Source organism: Coregonus lavaretus (genome assembly GCF_964263955.1).
Source record: "Coregonus lavaretus genome assembly, chromosome: 9".
NCBI lineage: Eukaryota > Metazoa > Chordata > Actinopteri > Salmoniformes > Salmonidae > Coregonus > Coregonus lavaretus.
In genome coordinates, this window is record NC_139996.1 from 19,203,178 (window position 1) to 19,224,710 (window position 21,533).

General features: G+C 42.9%; 1 protein-coding gene across 4 annotated transcripts in view; it reads left to right on the forward strand.

Annotated features, from left to right (window-relative positions):
- The window catches only part of nr1h4 (nuclear receptor subfamily 1, group H, member 4), a 36,355-nt gene extending 25,172 nt beyond the window's left edge, over nt 1–11,183 (forward strand). For all 4 annotated transcript variants that reach the window (XM_084168374.1, XM_084168373.1, XM_084168376.1 and 1 more), the window contains 6 exons: nt 4,071–4,213; nt 4,693–4,791; nt 5,196–5,295; nt 7,178–7,324; nt 8,953–9,066; nt 9,358–11,183. In XM_084168374.1, the coding sequence (XP_084024500.1) occupies nt 4,071–4,213; nt 4,693–4,791; nt 5,196–5,295; nt 7,178–7,324; nt 8,953–9,066; nt 9,358–9,596 (842 nt within the window). In that variant the 3' untranslated portion in view covers nt 9,597–11,183. The remainder of the gene's footprint in view (nt 1–4,070; nt 4,214–4,692; nt 4,792–5,195; nt 5,296–7,177; nt 7,325–8,952; nt 9,067–9,357) is intronic.
- Nucleotides 11,184–21,533: the final 10,350 nt, after the last annotated feature.

A 21,533-nucleotide genomic window follows, 5' to 3' on the forward strand; every position in this document is an offset into this window, starting at 1 on the left:
ACTGGTGTATATTACGCATTGCTGCGTACCTCTGTTTATTGAATAAACCATTTATTCCGTGATTTCCTCTACTGCGCCTGACTCTGTCCTAAATCACCCGCTACAGTAACAAATAGTTATATGACCTGCAACATGGTCAAGCAAGTTAAATGTTTTCGACAGTTTACTAAACAACTACTGATTTAGAACCAAGGAGTTACCGGAAGTCAGCACAAAGACAACAGGAGCACTGCCTCCGCTATTTCAGCACCATTTCATACATTGTCACGTATACGCCGGGAGTCAGGAAGCAGGTACAGAAGGTGAGTTTAATAATGAAGAATGCGGATAAACAAAACATGAGAAGCGTACAGACCGTGAATGAAAACAAACTAATACTGCCGGATGACTGAGGCTACTGATTGCTAAATAAAGGGAAGGTAATCAAGGTGATGATGAAGTCCAGGTGTGCGTAATGATGGGGAGCAGGTGTGCGTAATGATGGGGAGTAGGTGTGCGTAATGATAGGGAGTAGGTGTGTGTAATGATAGGGAGTAGGTGTGTGTAATGATAGGGAGTAGGTGTGCGTAATGATAGGGAGTAGGTGTGTGTAATGATAGGGAGTAGGTGTGTGTAATGATGGGGAGTAGGTGTGTGTAATGATGGGGAGTAGGTGTGTGTAATGATGGGGAACAGGTGTGTGTAATGATGGGGAGTAGGTGTGTGTAATGATAGGGAGTAGGTGTGTGTAATGATGGGGAGTAGGTGTGTGTAATGATAGGGAGTAGGTGTGTGTAATGATGGGGAGTAGGTGTGTGTAATGATAGGGAGTAGGTGTGCGTAATGATGGGGAGTAGGTGTGTGTAATGATGGGGAGTAGGTGTGTGTAATGATGGGGAGTAGGTGTGCGTAATGATGGGGAGTAGGTGTGTGTAATGATGGGGAGTAGGTGTGCGTGATGATGGTTCCAAGACCGGTGGTTAGTAGACCGGCGACGTCAAGCGCTGGAGAGGGGGAGCGGGTGTAGGCGTGACAGACATTTAAACATCATCAAATCATCAAGGCTAGATATGCTTAGATTAATACACTGAAAACAAACTTCAAGATACCAAAAACGATTCAGTCCAATCATGTGGCTGTCCATGGTACTGAGTTCTGTGTGTGTGTGTGTGTGTGTGTGTGTGTGTGTGTGTGTGTGTGTGTGTGTGTGTGTGTGTGTGAGCACACAAGTAAAACACATTTCTGACTACTGTACTTGTAGACTAGTTGAATGCCAAAGCCATCCTCCTCTCTTTCATGTTGGCAAAACGGTCTATGGCTCTGTCATACAGTATGCTACCTAGCTAAAATTCTTGCTAGCCTAACTTCCTCGCATGGGCAACAATGAACCAGCTAAGTTAGCTAGCTACACTACATTACGGAAAGTATGTGGACATCTGCTCGTCGAACATCTCATTCCAAAATCATGGGCATTAATATGGAGTTGTACCCCCCTTTACTGCTATAACAGCCTCCACTCTTCTGGGAAGGCTTTCCACTAGATGTTGGAACATTGCTGCGGGGACTTGCTTCCATTCAGCCACAAGAGCATTAGTAAGGTTGGGCACTGATGTTGGGCAATTAGGCCTGGCTCGCAGTCGATGTTCCAATTAATCCAGTTCGATGGGGTTGAGGTCAGGGCTCTTCGCAGGCCAGTCAAGTTCTTCCACACCGATCTCGACAAACCATTTCTGTATGGACCTCGCTTTATGCACGGGGGCATTGTCATGCTGAAACAGGAAAGGGCCTTCCCTAAACAGTTGGAAGCACAGAATCGTCTAGAATGTAATTGTATGCTGTAGCGTTAAGATTTCCCTTCACTGGAACTAAGGGGCCTTGCACGAACCATGAAAAACAGCCCCAGACCATTATTCCTCCTCCACCAAACGTTAAAGTTGGCACTATGCATTGGTGCAGGTAGCGTTCTCCTGGTACCTCCAAACCCAGATCCGTCCGTCGGACAGCTAGATGGTGAAGCGTGATTCATCACTCCAGAGAACGCATTTAATTATTTTATGGATCTCCTACACTCTTAGAAAAAGGTTCCAAAAGGGTTCTTCGGCTGTCCCCATAGGAGAACCCTTTTTGTTTCCAGGTAGAACCCTTTTTGGGTTCCATGTAGAACCCTCTGTGGAAAGGGTTTTATATGGAACCCAAAAGGGTTCTACCTGGAACCAAAAAGTGCTCTTCAAAGGGTTCTCCTATGGGGACAGCCGAATAACTCTTTTAAGATTGCGTGACTAACCATATTGCTATTTCTTATGTGCAACAGAATATCTTGCCAACGTCAGGAAATTAATTTGGTGATAACACCATCTCTTTGATATACTACTATGTGCATTTTTACGTGAGAGACTATATTGCAGGTTTTATTAACTCATGGTACTTGTTACTTGATGCACATACTATACGGTATTACCTGCCCGTACAAAAATGAATATTCAAACCCTTTCTTTTAATTCAACTGAAGCACGGGCATATCTAAGGGCACCTTTAAGAATAAGTGCACCTGCTCTTTCCCACTAGAGCAGGGTTCCCCAACTGGCGGATCGCGGGCCGAATTTATTGGACCCCAAGTTTTCTGAGCAATTGTTGTTTTCAGAATAAAAGACTGATAATGATTGGGTTGGACATAAAAGAGTGTAAAACACCAGCCAATCAGCTCCAAGGGATTAGGATTTAGGAAACCTGTTCCAAAGTATTCCCACGCATAATAAAGAGATATAAGTGATTGTATATGCACATTTAAGCAAGGTTTGAAATTATTATGTTTTAGTCAAATATTATATCTCTTTGGGCTACTTGCGGTCAATTTGCAGTCTACTAATTATTTTTTTATATATTTTTTATTATCTTGGATTTCTTCAGTAGTATTGAATGTGACCATTCATGTATCCATTTACTTTTTATCAGTTTAGGATCAACATGGTTAAAACAGAGCTATCACACTCTCAGTATTTGATTCTGATTGACGTGTCTAGCTGTGATTGATGTGTGTCTAGCTGTGATTGACATGTGTCTAGCTGTGAGCCTGACCCCCTGACTATCTCTTCATAAGACTGTGTGATAGCATCATACTGTTCTTTCAATGCACTGGAGGCAGTCTCAGATCATAGCAGAGAACTGTCTTTGTGGATTCTGACACAACTGCTTTGAATTCCACTGAGGGAAAGTGTGTTATACTTCTCACAATAGAAAGGTCTCACCATTGTTGCTCTTAAAGGAAAGACTGTGGAAAGATAGGAGGGAGGGAGGGAAGAGAGTGGGGGGAGTAGGTGGACAGAGTTTGGCTCATGTTGCTCATAAATGTTGTAAAGAAGTTGGGATGAATATTGCAGGTAGCAGGCGTTCAACAGCCCTGTCTGTTGGCGCTACAGTGCTTCCTCCGCTGACTCCTGTTAGGCAGGTCTGGATGGCTCTCATGGCCTGATCTCGCAGTCTCCTTTGGTCTCACTGTAAAAAGAGCCAATTCTGAAAGGTCTTCATTCAAAGGAAACATTGATCATAGATTTTTCCCTGGTTTGGCAGAACTTTACTGAAAGGAGTAACATTGACATACTCCCTGCATAAAATACAGGGGTTGTATAATTTAGAATAATATCACACTGATAGAATTTGTAATAATGGAGAAATCCCCAGTTGTCGAAAATAGTTCCCTAATTATCTTAACTTTACATCTGTGCTAACTGCTTACCTTAGGTGATAATCGTTGTTCAAAATGTACTCAATAACTTTCTCAAACCCATAGCTATACTATGAAGCCACTTTAATAAAATATCAAACGGCCTGCTGTAGCACTGGGCATCAGGCCTGGCTGGCTGGCTACAGTGCATTCACAAAGATAATCATTATTGAACAAGTAGGGGTGAAATTCTCCTTCAACACTTTGTGTTTGAACCCATCATGTAATTCTGTGTTGTTGTTGTTTTTATCGCACTGCTTTGCTTTATCTTGGCCAGGTCGCAGTTTGAAATGAGAACTTGTTCTCAACTGGCTTACCTGGTTAAATAAAGGTGAAATAAAATAAATTAAAAAATAATCAATGCTCACAGGTCTGCTGACAGAGATCCAGTGTAAATCTAAAAGGCTGAGGAAAAACACCAAGGCCTCCCTGGGAGAGTCCACTGGGGACGAGACAGAGGGGGGAGACAACGGAGACACCAAACAGGTCACCTCCACCACCAAACTGTCAAAGGTAAACTCTCCCCCTTTTACTCTTTAGAATGTTTTTTTGCTCTTCAAAATGAGCGACATGTCAGTGATTCCCAATTTAGGAATCTAAATACTATCTACAAAATTATTTTAGATGTTTATAAACTCAGACAAAATAACTTTTTCCTGAAAGACCTTTTCTTTGTTTAAAAAAGTGATTATTCGTTTTTCTTTGATTGTCTATTTTTCTTTATCTAAATATAAATGCCCTACACTGATTACTGGATATGGGAATTGCATGAAAATGAAGAAAAAAAAGTTCCTCAGCTGCAGTTTTCTTTGATCCCCATAAGCCAAATGTTAAAGTAAACTATGAATATTTAAACAGTTCTAAAGTCCTGTTGCCACCAAGGGATTGTATTACTCACAGCTAAGACTGACACTTTACAAAGTATGACTCCTAAATAGCCCTAGTGTTATACAGAAGAGATTCAAAACGGATAGCTAATGGTTTTATTGCAGGAGAAGCTTGAGCTCAGTCAAGAGCAGCAGGCGTTCTTGAGCTTCATCGTAGAAGCTTACCAGAAACATCGAATTCCTCAAGACATGGCCAAAGAACTGGTACGTGATATCTCCTACAATTCTAGGAAATTCTGTCCCACTGGGCACATACGTCAGTTCAATGTCTATTCCATGTTGGTTCTACATAATATCAGTGAAATGACGTGGAAACAACTTTGATTCAACCAGTATGTGCCGAGTGGGGTGTGTTTTTCACCAAGCCATAGTGTATGCTTTACAACTCAAACATGTTCATAGTTCATGGAAGACAGCAAGAGACCCTTGCAACATATCCCAGAACAGATATGACTTACACCACATGCTCTCTATCCCAGTAGAAGTAAGACTGTTTTTTCCCCTCAAGTCTTAGATGAAGTTACATAACACTCCTTATCAGCCAGCAGTGTCACTTCACCCATATTCTGTAATTATATCCCTTTTGTGTGCCCTTGTTGTTTCTCCAGCTACAGGAGCAGTTCAATGCAGAAGAGAACTTCCTCCTTTTGACAGAGATGGCCACCAGTCATGTTCAAGTGCTGGTGGAGTTTACCAAAGACATTCCAGGTCTGGACTTCTATTAGGCTACGATGATCATTCCAATATTTTCTATATATAAAAGGTTTAAATAAATAGATTACTCCCATGGATTATCAGTCAACATCGATATCAGTCAACCTCTGGCCTTTTGTACCTCGGTACTCCATACTAATAGTCTAATCGGCTCCTTGACACATCATAGCAACATGATAACAACAAATAACTTTTATGACTTAATATAATAGGACCGAGCAGGTGTTGACATGGGTCATCATTGTGATTCAAGACTGTGTTCGCCAACTGAGCAAAAGCCGAGGCATTAACTCAGGGAGCTAACACAAGTCTTTTTTCGTTGTTTTTATATTACCTTTATTTGACCAGGGAAGACATACAGTATGAGACACAAATATACACATTTTACACAAAATATACATATATACACGTTAAAATACAAAAACACAGTCATGGGAAGCACAAATAAAACATCACAAATCACCCAGAAAAACAGTTACATTCCTCCACAAATAAGTCCCCAATCAATACTCTAAACTGCCCGAACGGCACCAGAACATTAAGATGAATTGTATTTAGAATGTTGTTCCAGCAATACAGTGCATTAAATAAAATCAGATTTACCTAGCTCGGTGGAGACCCTGGGAACCTCAAGAGTTAACCAATCTTGTGAACGGGTTAGGCAACTCAGGTGTGTATACTTCAACAGCAAAGTTAGATAAGACGGAAGTTTATGAAGTAGGGCCTTGTAAACAAAGAGTGAGTAATGTAGAGATCTATGGGTCTTTAGCGATGTCCAGCCAACCTTTTGATACAGAATGCAGTGTTGAGTATCAAAACTGTCACCAGTAACAAAAGAAAGGGCACTAAGGTAGATAGCATCTGAAGGTTTAAGAGTAGTAGCAGCTACACTTTGATAAATAACCTCACCGTAATAAAGAACAGATTGACTGAATAATCTGCTTCCCACTGCTTAGAGAAAGGCACAAACTGTTTCTGTAGAAAAAGCCAACTTTAAATCTTAGCTTCTTAAGAGCTAATCTATATGTTTTTTAAATGTCAAATCCATATCAATCCAAATGCCTAAGTATTTATATGCGGGAACACGTTCAATTGGAGAACCATCTAATGTAGTTCATCTGAAACATTCTTACGAGAGTTTAAAAACAATATGTTTTAAGTTTTAAATCAGCAAGGGATTCCTGCATAGCTATAAAATCTGACTGTAGTTTTGACACAGCCAGATCAACAGCCGGGGCAATAGCATACATAATAGTATCAGCCGCATATAAATGAAGTTTACAATTTTTAACAGATTGACCAATGGTGTTTATATAAATAGGGAAGAGAACAGGTCCCACAATCAACCCCTGTGGTACACCTTTATGCACTTCAAGAAATTCAGACTTAACCCCATCAATCACGATGGCCTGAGTTCTGTCACTAAGATAATCATGAAACGATGAACAGGTGTCAGAACTCAGGCCTATTGAGGACAACTTATTCAATAAAATAGCATGATCAACAGTATCAAAAGCTTTTGACAGGTCCACAAACAAAGCAGCACATTTCCTTTTAGTGTCTAAAGCATTGACAAGATCATTAACAAGTGGTTGGTGTAATAGTGCTATGCCGAGGCCTAAACCCTGATTTGTTTACATTCAAAATAAATGTATCAGATAAAAAAGAGCAAAGTTGGACATTTACCAAGGACTCAATAATCTTAGCTAGACAAGGAAGCCTTGCAAGGTCTCAGGCAAGGTTACTCATCACACAAGCGTAGTTCACCAAACCAACTCTGTTACATTACATTGAAATGGAAAGGTAAGTCTTCCTTAACTAATCTCCCCTGACTGTGTGTGTGTGTCTGTGTGCGTGGGTGGGTGCATGTGTGCAGGTTTCTCAGCCCTGGACCATGAGGATCAGATAGCTCTGTTGAAGGGCTCGGCAGTGGAGGCCATGTTCCTGCGCTCAGCACAGGTGTTTACCAGGAAGCTACCCCATGGACACACAGAGGTGTTGGAGGACAGGATACGCAAGAGTGGTGCGTTCATACTGGGAAACTGGCGCATACAAGTGAAAATACTACAACAATACTCCAATATCCATCCACAAGTCTACTACTGCTGCTAGAACTAAATGGAGGTTATCATTATCATTATCATTATCATTATCATCAGTAACATGATCCTCGAAAACATCTTCATTGTAAACATCATCATCAGCTCAATCATCATCATGAACATCACCCTAAAATGTCAAACAAATGTTTACCACAATCCATGCTTGGTATGAAACATTCATGTCGTTGGTAGGTTTCCGGCACTTTTATCCACCACACACACGCGCGCGCACACACACTCAGGTCTGCTGTGAATAATGGATAGGACTGCTTTATCTGACGATCTAGCTGACGAGGCTGGCAGCCTAGCAGTGTACTGACCTGTTGATCCTTGCCCAGGTGTGGGTTACCCGTGTAAACGGACCCCTGCCTGTCGGATAGCGTTTCATTCCATTGTGAGCGTGTATGGGCAATGTGCCAGGCAGGGTGGTAAAAGAGGGATGTCTTCAGGTGCTAGCTAGACTGTATCAGTTAGAGCTATGCCCATGATTTATTGTCCATAAACGTTGGTATTGTTGGGTATCGGATGGCAGTGTTGTGTGAGGTGGCATGAATAATTCACTAAACATCCAATTAATTGTACTGGTCATAACACATCAAACGGGAGGATCTTGCTTTGACATTCTGATATTTGCTTTATGCCATTGGCATTCATGGATTTGTGTGTATAGTACACAAGACAACACATCACCCCAGCGGGCAAAGCTGGTTAAAATGACATCCTTGAAACCAGTTTGCTCACTGAAACCAGTTTGCTGACTGGGACATTACATTAATTACTTTTAATAGAGAAGCCCATATTTGTGAATCGATGATTGGACCTTTTTGTTGTTGAGAAATCTTCATACTAATCCCTAACTAAACTTATTTCTACATCTTTATTGATATAGTTTTTAAAGAGTGCTGCAGTCTGGCTGTCTTGATATATAAAGTCTACTGTAATGCTTTTATATGCAGTCATATCTGAGCTGTCACTTTGACACCCTTGGTTGTACAGTTGAATACAGAGTGGTAGAGATGGCCGCTATGTGTGCGTCACTACGTCCCTTGGTGCAGGTCCTGAGTGAATGGATTAGTTGAGAGATATTCAAGCTAAAGGCCAGTCTGAGGGAAAAGAGAGAAATGATGTCTAAAGAGGCTATTGTTCTTTATCTAAACATCGAGAGCTCTATTGTCCACCACTCTCCCTCTTTGTGCGCTCCTGGCATTTCTGAAGGCTTATGGCTCTGTGATGTGATGTGACTGACTGGATAGGGTGGATTTTTTAAATGGTTTTGGTGGTAGTAGTGGTGGAGGTGGGGGTTGTCCTATTCTCAGATTATTTTTTATGGAAATCTGTAAAAGTCTAATGGTATCCTCAAATGGTATACTACCTCTAATCTTTATCACATATTTTGGTTCATTACAGTGGGACTTTATGGGAATTATATTAGGTATCACCTTTGAAAAATGTTTGAACCCATTCTCCTCAGTGATCTATACTGCCATCTATGGACGATACTGCCATCCAATGGTTGTGTATTGATCATGCACCTCCGCATGTTTTCCAGGCATATCAGAGGAGTTCATTACACCCATGTTCACCTTCTACAAAAGCATTGGGGAACTCCAGATGATGCAGGAAGAACACGCCCTCCTCACTGCCATTACCATCCTTTCACCAGGTGAGCTGCCACCTGGTCATGTGGCACAAGTTCAAATGTCATGGTCAAATCAACTGAAATCAACTCGACTATTTGGTTTGACGTTACTTAAAGGTGATTGGGCCTTTTTAAAAACATGTTTCGAATGCCCCCTATCCCTCCTTCTTAGCTAGCGATGGCTAAAATTATCTGGAGTTTGTAAACCGAACCATGGAATACAGCTTCTCTTTCCCCATAGACTACTTTCAGGGTGAGAAACGATCTATCCTTTAGTTGTAAAATATTGAACTTCCCCTTTCATCTCCTCTACAGACCGGCCATACGTGAAGGGCCAGCAGGCGGTGGAGAGGCTGCAGGAGCCCATGTTGGAGGTGCTCAGGAGGTTCTGTGCCATGCAGCACCCGCTGGAGCCCCAGCACTTTGCCCGTCTCCTGGGCCGTCTGACCGAGCTGCGTACCCTCAACCACCACCATGCCGAGATGCTCACCTCTTGGCGCATGAGCGACCACAAGTTCACACCCCTCCTCTGCGAGATCTGGGATGTACAGTAAATGGTACATATAGGCTGCATGGATGGACGGATGGATGGGTGGATGGGGGTGTGGAGAGGAAAAACAAACGTTTCACCTTAGTGACTCCTTTGACCATTTCAGAAGCTGCAACCATTTCAGAAGCTGACCATCTGGCCATTTCAGAAGTTCTGTCTTTGTACTTAACACCGCTTTGAGATGTTGTAAATTAATATTGTGTAGGCTATGCTCAGGTGTTCTATGAGCCTTTGTGATGGACTACTTGAATGTGACTGCCTGTTGCCAAAGAAACTTGGAGACATTATTTAAAGAAAATATCTCCCAATGGGATAATGGACTTATATTGTCACATTTGCCAGATTTTGGAGAAAGCAATGTGATAACACCCCTAGCATTGACAATTCATGTTTTAATCACTCATTAAACATCTTTTGACTGATAGACTTTGTTTACCGTAGTCATGTTATTGTCCTTTAATCGTGTTTATACTCATTGGGCAGGTTTCCCATAAGCAAGCTCATGGAGAATATTCATTGACATTGCTTTTTAGTCCAGGCTTAATTTGTTTCTGGGAAATCGCCCCATAATATTTGAGTATGGGTAGTCAAACTGAGCTCACCTCAATAACCTAGTTATGAACCACAGATGTTTACACTTCCTGAAATATTTCTCACAACATAACTAGATTGGAATACCCATATGACATAGTTACTATTGTGGCGGCAAATATAATTAAAATGAGGATTTTTACCTCATGTGAACCCTATGGGGTCATATTTCAGACTTTCTCAATATGATTGCTTGTCGATAGCATGATATCATATCCCCTGTTTATATTCAGATACCGTACATTAAGGAGAAGCCATTGTTCATGAACAATTGCCATTTATCAGATTATTCATTGTTCAGATAGCACACATATGACATATTCCTACCTTAAGGATACTGTTTATATTCAGATAGATTGAGGAATGATTATAATGGTTTACAATCAGACTGACATGCAAATACTTTTGGTGTCAGGGAAAATGTATCCGGAGTAAAAAGTACATATTTTCTTTAGGAATATAGTGGAGTAAATGTAAAAGTAGTAAAAAATATATATAAATAGTAAAGTGAAGTACACCACTGAAACCACTGACCTCTAATAACAATGGGAACTAAAGGGAAGAACACTGACCTGATCATTCAAAAAGTGAAAAGAAAAGGAGATCTGCTTCAGGTTTGCTTTTCGGTAAAACATTTGACTACAGCATTTGTTTTACACATTCATGCATTTGTAATTTAGTTCCATTTGTTGAGAAACCCATAATATTCCAAGATCAAAGTAACAAACAAAAGAAAAAAGGAAAAACATGTCCGTCCTCAATAAATGGCACCGGCTGGGGACACATAGCCGTTGTAAGAACATGGCCCATCCTCCGCTTCAGAAAATGTAAGTGCTTATTATGATGCACAACTGATTTACTGTGAGAACGCTCTCATTTGTCACAATTGCCATTGGGAACCTTGTGTGCATAACATTTTGAGACACCCATTTCAACAATGTGTATTTAGCTTTGGAAATCAGGGCTGTGAACTTAAGCAATAAAACACTTGTATTAATTATTTTCCGCTCACTGAGTTTACTTTACCTACATGGGGGAATCACAACTCCTATATTTTTCTTCAGACTTCTAATGCACAAAATGCATCATACACAAAATAAGTTGCCTGGGGATCAAAATATCAACCCAAGATTTGATTTCTATAGACAAGGAAGTTAGCAACATCTACAGCAGAAACTATGATCTGTATTTTCCCCTCTCTAAAAAAGTACCCTCTCCTCCCACTGTGAACCAGAGAGTCTACTCTATATAAACCTCATAGTGTCACGATCGTCGGTAAGAGATGAGGACCAAGGCGCAGCGTTGCAGACGAACATACTCTTTATTTATGATACACGATCAAAACAACAAAACGATAACGTGACAGTCACTGGTCAAACACAAACCAACACGAACAAGATCCCACACACACGAAAGAAAACAGACTGTTTAAATATGGCTCCCAATCAGAGACAACCAGCAACAACTGACACTCGTTGCCTCTGATTGGGAGCCACTCTGGCCAACATAGAAATAGCACCCATAGAATTTACACCATAGAAACAAAACACATAGATCTACACACCCTGGCTCAACATAACAGTGTCCCCAGAGCCAGGGCGTGACAGTACCCCCCCCTAAAGGCGCGGACTCCGACCGCGTCAACCAAATACCACAGGGGAGGGACCGGGTGGGCACTCCGCCTAGGCGGCGGATCCGGCTCCGGGCCTGATCCCCGCTCCCTCTCCAACCCCCCAAAGTACCCCTGGTCCGGTCTGGCCCCGCTGGCCGGAGCTGGACTGCACACTGATGGAGCGGATTGCTCTAGCTCCGGCGTAAGGCATCTGACCGGTGCCGAACCAGGCACCAGTGGAACAGGCACGGGCCGTGCCGGACTGACGACGCCCACCACTGGCTTGGTGTGGAGAACAGGCACGGGCCGTGCTGGACTGACGACGCACACCACTGGCTTGGTGTGAGGAGCAGGAGCGGGCCGGACCGGGCTGGCGATGCGCACCATAGGCTTGGTGCGGGAAGCAGGAGCGGGCCGGACCGGGCTGACGATGCGCACCCCTGGCTTGGTGCGTGGAGCAGGAACGGACCGGACCGGGCTGACGATGCGCACCCCTGGCTTGGTGCGTGGAGCAGGAACGGACCGGACCGGGCTGACGATGCGCACCCCTGGCTTAGTGCGTGGAGCAGCAACGGGCCGAACCGGGCTGACGATACGCACCCCTGGCTTGGTGCGTGGAGCAGGAACGGCCTGGACCGGGCTGACGACTCGCACCCCTGACTTGGTGCGAGTGGCAGGAACAGGCCGGACCGGGCTGGCGACGCGCACCCTAGGCTTGGTGCGGGGAGCAGGAACAGGCCGGGCCGAGCTGGCGACGCGCACCGTAGGCTTGGTGCGAGGGGCAGGAACAGGCCGGGCTGGGCTGGCGACGCGCACCGTAGGCTTGGTGCGGGGAGCAGGAACAGACCGGACCGTACTGGGGACACACACCACTGGCCCTACACCGGGATCTGGAACGGGCCGGACCGGACTGGTAACACACCCCAGTACCTCTCGCCGTGCCTCTACACCTTCCTTCCCTTCTTTGACCAGTGGCCCCCGTAACCTGGCGGCCTCCTCCGCCAACCCGCTGGACCGCTCTATCGCAGCCTCCTGCTGCCCCGACGTCGTGAGCCCCCCCCTAAAAATTTTCTGGGGGTCTCTCTTCCCCGTGGGCCAGGCCTCTATAGTTCTCGCCCAACTCTCGCTCTTCTGCTTCCAACTCCCGCCATTCAGCTCCTCATTTGGCTTGACCCAATCGAAACTCTTCCTCCACTGTTCCCAAGTCCACCCTCTCTGCTCCTCCCTAGGCTTGACCCAGTCGAGGTTGCCACAGAGATCTGCTAGCGATTCCCCTGGCGATGGCTCCTGGACACGCTGCTTGGTCCCGTTTTGGTGGGATCTTCTGTCACGATCGTCGGTAAGAGATGAGGACCAAGGCGCAGCGTTGCAGACGAACATACTCTTTATTTATGATACACGAACAAAACGATAACGTGACAGTCACTGGTCAAACACAAACCAACACGAACAAGATCCCACACACACGAAAGAAAACAGACTGTTTAAATATGGCTCCCAATCAGAGACAACCAGCAACAACTGACACTCGTTGCCTCTGATTGGGAGCCACTCTGGCCAACATAGAAATAGCACCCATAGAATTTACACCATAGAAACAAAACACATAGATCTACACACCCTGGCTCAACATAACAGTGTCCCCAGAGCCAGGGCGTGACACATAGGTTCTTCGAGGCACGGTAACAATAGCACAATTATGGATAAGGAACAGAGAGAGCTTACATCCAGGTATCTCACCCATTTTCATAAAATATGCAATATTTTTCCATTTGAATCCAAAATGTCCGTTTTGGGATTAATATTAAGTATACAGAATCTATCATATACAGTGGGGAGAACAAGTATTTGATACACTGCTGATTTTGCAGGTTTTCCTACTTACAAAGCATGTAGAGGTCTGTAATTTTTATCATAGGTACACTTCAACTGCGAGAGACGGAATCTAAAACAAAAATCCAGAAAATCACATTGTATGATTTTTAAGTAATTAATTTGCATTTTATTGCATGACATAAGTATTTGATACATCAGAAAAGCAGAACTTAATATTTGGTACAGAAACCTTTGTTTGCAATTACAGAGATCATACGTTTCCTGTAGGTCTTGACCAGGTTTGCACACACTGCAGCAGGGATTTTGGCCCACTCCTCCATACAGATCTTCTCCAGATCGTTCAGGTTTCGGGGCTGTCGCTGGGCAATATGGACTTTCAGTTCCCTCCAAAGATGTTCTATTTGGTTCAGGTCTGGAGACTGGCTAGGCCACTCCAGGACCTTGAGATGCTTCTTATGGAGCCACTCCTTAGTTGCCCTGGCTGTGTGTTTCGGGTCGTTGTCATGCTGGAAGACCCAGCCACGACCCATCTTCAATGCTCTTACTGAGGGAAGGAGGTTGTTGGCCAAGATCTCGCGATACATGGCCCCATCCATCCTCCCCTCAATACGGTGCAGTCGTCCTGTCCCCTTTGCAGAAAAGCATCCCCAAAGAATGATGTTTCCACCTCCATGCTTCACGGTTGGGATGGTGTTCTTGGGGTTGTACTCATCCTTCTTCTTCCTCCAAACACGGCGAGTGGAGTTTAGACCAAAAAGCTCTATTTTTGTCTCATCAGACCACATGACCTTCTCCCATTCCTCCTCTGGATCATCCAGATGGTCATTGGCAAACTTCAGACGGGCCTGGACATGTGCTGGCTTGAGCAGGGGGACCTTGCGTGCGCTGCAGGATTTTAATCCATGACGGCGTAGTGTGTTACTAATGGTTTTCTTTGAGACTGTAGTCCCAGCTCTCTTCAGGTCATTGACCAGGTCCTGCCGTGTAGTTCTGGGCTGATCCCTCATCTTCCTCATGATCATTGATGCCCCACGAGGTGAGATCTTGCATGGAGCCCCAGACCGAGGGTGATTGACCGTCATCTTGAACTTCTTCCATTTTCTAATAATTGCGCCAACAGTTGTTGCCTTCTCACCAAGCTGCTTGCCTATTGTCCTGTAGCCCATCCCAGCCTTGTGCAGGTCTACAATGTTATCCCTGATGTCCTTACACAGCTCTCAGGTCTTGGCCATTGTGGAGAGGTTGGAGTCTGTTTGATTGAGTGTGTGGACCAGTGGCGGCTCCTGAAAAAATTCTCAGGAGGGGCAATTTTTCTGATGATTTAGGTGACCTACACACATTTAAAAAAAGATATGTCCAGCAACAACATGAAGACAGGGGCAGCATATAAGTCAATACCAGAAGCATTTATTGACTGATCTCAAAAGTGTTGGCTTACCAGGGTTGGTGGAGCCCTCAGTTTCATCTTTGCCTCGCAAAGCTAACTCAAACACTCCGCAAAACTTCACACACTGGATTAGCCGGCTGAGGATGTGGCGGTTCTTGCTAATGTCGTAGTAAATATATTTGTTATAGTGAATATGGAATATGATATGTTGAGTAAAATGTTGTGCTAAGATCTATTTAGGTCAGGAGCTGGTTATAAGTTCTGTTCCTATCCAATAACAATGGACAAAAGGGTCCTATCTTGTCAGCCTTGTCAGCAGGTGGCCAAGGACAACACCCATGCCATAGGCCTCTCAGTTCTTCCAACTCACGAGTTCTTGCTCTGAGGACACACACACACACACAAACACACACACACACACATCATCACTGTTAAACACACACACACACACACACACATTATCACTGTTAAACACACACACACACACACAAAAATCCCCTCTCTTAGGCTGAACATTTGAAGACAGAGAACCCGACTCAGAGCCAATGCAACAGTGACAGTAGCCTGCAGGGGACCTCGCCCAACTCATCAGGACCAATCAGAAGATCAGAACTACTAGATTGAACCTACTTCATTTATTGCATAAAATGTCTGCACACAATGTTTCGGGGCTCTCTTCAGATAATAATAATAATAATAATAATAATAATATGCCATTTAGCAGACGCTTTTATCCAAAGCGACTTACAGTCATGCGTGCATACATTTTTGTGTATGGGTGGTCCCGGGGATCGAACCCACTACCTTGGCATTACAAGCACCATGCTCTACCAGCTGAGCTACAGAAAGTGGATACTCATGGATGCGCATTGCAATTGTAAAATGTCAACACAATTGGAGACACCACGTCATTTTTGGAGACATGTTATTGACAGTAAACTATTGTAGATGCGACTGCTAACTAACTAAAACATTTTAGCTGGCTAGCTAATCATCTTAGCTAAATGTGGGGCAAACAATTCAGTTATTTACCGTTAATTTGAGGGATTGGGGTGAAAGAAATCGAGTTACATAGTGATACTTTACGATATACTGTATTGACAATATCGCAATATTTTAGCGCTAGTTGGCTGTACCTGCACCAAAACACCATTATTGTTCCTTCATAGCTTGTTCTCAATCTTTTCACATTGGGAGCCAATTTGTTTTCAGCACTTTTATTTCCATGACTGATCAAAACTCGTTCTCATGGCTTTCTGATCCCTCTGCAACAGACATATGGTGCGCAATAAAATCACAGTATCGAATCGCAATACGTATAGAATCATGAGACTCGCAATGCTGATGCATATATCTTATCGTGAGGTTCCTGGCAATTCCCAGCCCAAGTTCATTTGCCACAACAAATCTCTTCGCTAGCAAACGCGATGTCTTCTCCAAAACGGCAATGTGTCTCCAGCAATGTTTACTTTTTTGACGTTCTATGGCATCTCCACTTTCCAAGCATATATGACCACATGTAATATTTTGGTAAGTGATGCAAATAGTGAACTATGTAGGGCCAGGATGTAAAATATATGTAGCTGCAGCAATTTCTCTTATCTGATATGGTAAGTAATGGGGCTTAATTTATAGCTTCCTAAGAGTTTGACGAACGGGTCCGTGAACGCGATTCCAGATATATTTACCTCTGAATAAACTGCCTTTATTACACCATATCCACATCCAGTAAACTTGTGATTATCAACACTAACCTCATCGTTGTGGCGGCGGACAGCTAGCCTGTATCCCTCGTCATCCAGTTGAGTGAGTGGCAATGTCTTTTTTCGTTCGTACCAATTTTTGGAAAATCCTCGGGTGTAGGACTTTCCGCCTTTAGTAGAAACCTGTTGAATTATTAAATTTGGTCTGGGAGGTCCTAATTGTTTCGTTGCCAATTTATCTTCATTCGTTCGCCGACAAAAAGGAACTTCTTTCAAACAATCCACTCTTTTCTCAGTTACGTTCATGGTTACGTAACGTATGACGAAAGCGCGTAAGTGCAAGCCCACAGACACCCATTGAGATTGTATTGAAGGCTCTGAAATTTGAAAAAAATAGATTTTACATGGGAGTCTATGACAGAAGTTCTGGGCGATTTTCAATCTGACTGAAATCGCCCCAAAAGGGGGTGGAGCCATTTGAAGCACGACTTTAGCCTGATTCGACGTTTAGTGGCAGTGTGGCACTGTGGCAGATCAGACGTATAGATTACAACACTGATAACTACTGTTGCCGTGATATAATTGATTAGAAAAAAAATCCCTTCCTTTTCCCGTTTGGCAGTGCGTCGCCCATATCGCCCTATTGAACAGGCCGTCCCTGGTGTGGACAGGTGTCTTTTATACAGGTAACGAGTTCAAACAGGTGCAGTTAATACAGGTAATGAGTGGAGAACAGGAGGGCTTCTTAAAGAAAAACTAACAGGTCTGTGAGAGTCGGAATTCTTACTGGTTGGTAGGTGATCAAATACTTATGTCATGCAATAAAATGCAAATGAATTACTTAAAAATCATACAATGTGATTTTCTGGATTTTTGTTTTAGATTCCGTCTCTCACAGTTGAAGTGTACCTATGATAAAAATTACAGACCTCTACATGCTTTGTAAGTAGGAAAACCTGCAAAATCGGCAGTGTATCAAATACTTGTTCTCCCCACTGTATCTTATGTATGTATTTTGTGCAAGTGATTTAAAAGCAAAAAAGCTATAGAAGTTATATTTTATTGATTCTAAGAAATGTAAAATATTAAGAAACATTTAAAGAAAAGTGATAAAAGATGTAGGTTAATTTTAAGTGCTTTTTAACTTTCACCAATAGTATTCAATAGTGACTTTTCTCCATGCATCAAGAGATCCTGGCACGAGTGAAGAGAGGTCCCTGTCATCCAGGATGAACAGACACTTCAGACACGAGCACAGTTTCTGAAATGGCTGACCTGCTGTATCGGTGGCATGCTTGTATTTATTCTTGCCATATTGAGTAAGGTAAGATTATGTTTTAGGAAAGATTTTTCTGTGATAGGTCTTTTTCAGATGTTATAAAAAAAAATTTTTTACGGATTGTATTTGTACATTAACAAAATCCATTCCAACAGAAAGTACAACACTTTATGTAAATATATGAAATAGTGTATTTATTTTCTGGTTAGTTCTGGGTCTAGATAAAACCCTGTACAACTGATGTTATTTTGATTATTTTGCAGTCATGCTTTCTGCTTCTGATAACACTGTCGAGCACCCTCTTCGTCGCGGTCAGTTGTGTAGTGATTTGCACCAAGCCTCCTTCTCCTCATCAAAAGTCTGTGGGAATTCATCTTCAAGGGCTCTGAGAAACCGATAGGGAAGACAGTGGTGTGGGTAAGCACAGGGTGTTTGATGGGAATTCATCTTCAAGGGCTCTGAGAAACCGACAGGGAAGACAGTGGTGTGGGTAAGCACAGGGTGTTTGATGGGATTCATCTTCAAGGGCTCTGAGAAACCGACAGGGAAGACAGTGGTGTGGGTAAGCACAGGGTGTTTGATAGGAATTCATCCCTTTTATTCCCCATAACAATGGTTACCTCTATCTATGGGTGGTTGGTCACGTTTCTCTTTGCAGGAACAGTATAACTTCCAGTAGACACCTCAGAAGATGTTCCATTTTCTAGCATTCCATATGCTTTCCTTTACCTACTGTATTCCTATTGTAATCCTTATTTAATGCTGATGGTTCATTGTTTTGAACCGTTTTCCTCATGAAATGCTAGTAGCAAATAGTTGGATCTGTGTGTTCCATGTGCTGTGTATAGAGTTGCTGGTGGAGGTGGGAACAGCAGTCCTTACCTTCGTCATCATGCCGTTCTTCGACAATATGACCAACGTGAAGATGTAGAACAGCGTCGTCCTCCTGTCCTCAGTCCTCAGGTGGGCGCCCAGTATGTTGCCAGAGAACAGAATAGATTCATAATTCCCTCCATCCTCTCTATCGGCCTCATTCTGATAGGCTACCTGCTCTTCGCCCTGAGTTACCTGCTGGGAGAACAGCACAGAGAGATGGGCCTCTGGGTTGGCCTGGCCATCACTGGGACCCACTTTATCTCTGTGAATTGGTGGGAGAACTACAGCAGCCTCTATAGAAGCTCCTTCCTGGACAGTATCTCTGAGGACATTGGGAGATCCAGGAATGTGGTATGTATTCTCTCCAGCCTGGTCCGACTCCTGGTCACTTCGGCTGTGGTGGGGGGCGTACGTCCCTCTGTCGGGGGGTGGGTTTGATGCTGTCCACTGTGCACATCTGGTTCTTCCAGATCCAGTGCATTGAGAGGACCCAGGACCTGTTTGTATGGAAGATCCACAAGGGGGCCTTTCTGGAACAGTCCATGTTGCTCAACATACATTTTGAGATTCAGAAGGACAGCAAGCAAAAAAGGTAGGATTGCTCCAGTTTCTGTGAAGTGTGAGAAAGTGTGTGTGTGTGTGTATATGTGTGGTGTGTGTGTTTATAATAATGTATTTCCTTAATCACCAGGGAAACAGATCCAGTTACAGTGTACCTGTATGCAACACTGTGGCATGAGACCTGTGACGAGATGATGAAAATAATCATCCACATTTTCAGGTAAAGTCTGGAAGCAATAATTTGTTCCCACAAATGATAGAATGATGAATGACCTCTTTCTTTACCAGGCTGGACAAATACAGGCCAAAGAATAACCCCAGCAATGATGTGAGCTTTGAGTCTCACATTTACTTTGATGATGCCTTTAATGAAATACACCCTCTCCCCCGCCTTATATAGGTGACCTTCATTTATTTCATCTTCATTGCCATGTGGCTTGTGACAAAGTTCTGGAACCTCGATCTACATCAGAATCCCAAATCTCCATCTCAATGTGTCCCAGACTGGGAACCATATCTACCTGGATCCTATAGGAAAGATGGTTCGGTTGAGCTTTGCATCCTTGCTACTGGTGTAGTTCTTTGCCATGGTGTATCACAGGTGATTTTGTTTACAATGTGTCTTTAGTTTTCATCCAATTCTAAACCCTCATATGCAAAATACTCTCAGTTGTACACTGTTATTTAATTTAATTTAAATTGTACACTGTTATTTAATTTAATTTAAATTTAACACTGTCATTTAATTTAAAGCTGAAGTCCTTGGTTGTACATCCATTTTTTGACATATAAATTACAGATTCTTGAAGAATATCTTATAAATGCCTTATGAGCTTAGTTCAACTGTCGTACCCCATCAGAACCCAAAATACAAGCTTGTTTTACTCCAATGTTTGTAAACAAAGTAAATGTAAAGAAAACACGGTTAAAACTATAATTTGGATATCATGGATGGTCAGTCCTTGCATCAATAGCTCTGTGTATGAATTTGAGAGTGGTAAAATGTATCCAGGCCCATCCCTCAGCTGTTTACCAAAACACAGTTGAGGTGACCACTTTGTTATTGTTTCAAAGGATTCTAGCTTTAATAGCATTAACTTTTAATCCCATTACCGATATGTCCCATTTTTCCATTCTATAACAGCTATTACATTATTGTTCAATTAGTTTTATTTTATTATTATTTTATCTACACTCTGATCCATTTTGTGGCATTCATGGACACAGAATCCAAGACTAGGAGAAGACTTGTGAAACAATCATGGCAGTATTCAGTCGATGAGAACCAGGTAAATGTAGTGAGTAAATACTTTTTTTGATCATTTTTTTTACCTTAAAGTCACAAGTCAAAAAGTCATCAAAATCATGATATAAATCATAGCATAGCAATATCATCCTTGATCTGTAGTTGTGTGACTTTATCCTCTAACTCTGAACTCTTCACAGATTCTTGACTTGGCTCAGTAGCAGTGACTGTGTGAGGTTTAAATGAGTGTGTACAGCACAATATTGGAGAATCCACTGCTAGTTGGTGATGGATAGTGGTGGCTGAGCTGGAAGCGATGGGTCTCTCATAGGATAGGGCGCAAGCTGCGGCCAAAGACAGACTCCAGTGGCAGAAGATTGTTACGGCCTTATGTCCACACCTGAGATGAGGAGGACAGAGTAAATAATGCTTGTTGAATTCAGAGCAAACATTGCCTGCATGCTTTATGTCAAGCAACGTTAGAAAGTGCTTTGCTAAAGTCTATGAGGCTTCAAGGAGTGCCTGCTCAAATTGAGCAAACTGCACATGAAGTCAACTACTCAGGATCAGCAATGTTACGCTCTTTTGAATACATTTCTGAGTACAAAGTAAGCTATGTTAGCTACTTACTACTTGTGGTATTTACTGTATTTACCTCTGAATGATTGTACTGACAATTGTTTATATAATGCGGATGTGCTGTTTACGAAATGGATAGAGATAACTCATCTGAATTCTTACATCAAATCTGAACAATATTTTTGATTGTGCTCAGGAAAGAAATCTCAGATAAACTTGAGAAAGGCTTGAGAATCGCTGACACTGGTTGAGAATGTTGAGTTCCTGAGAA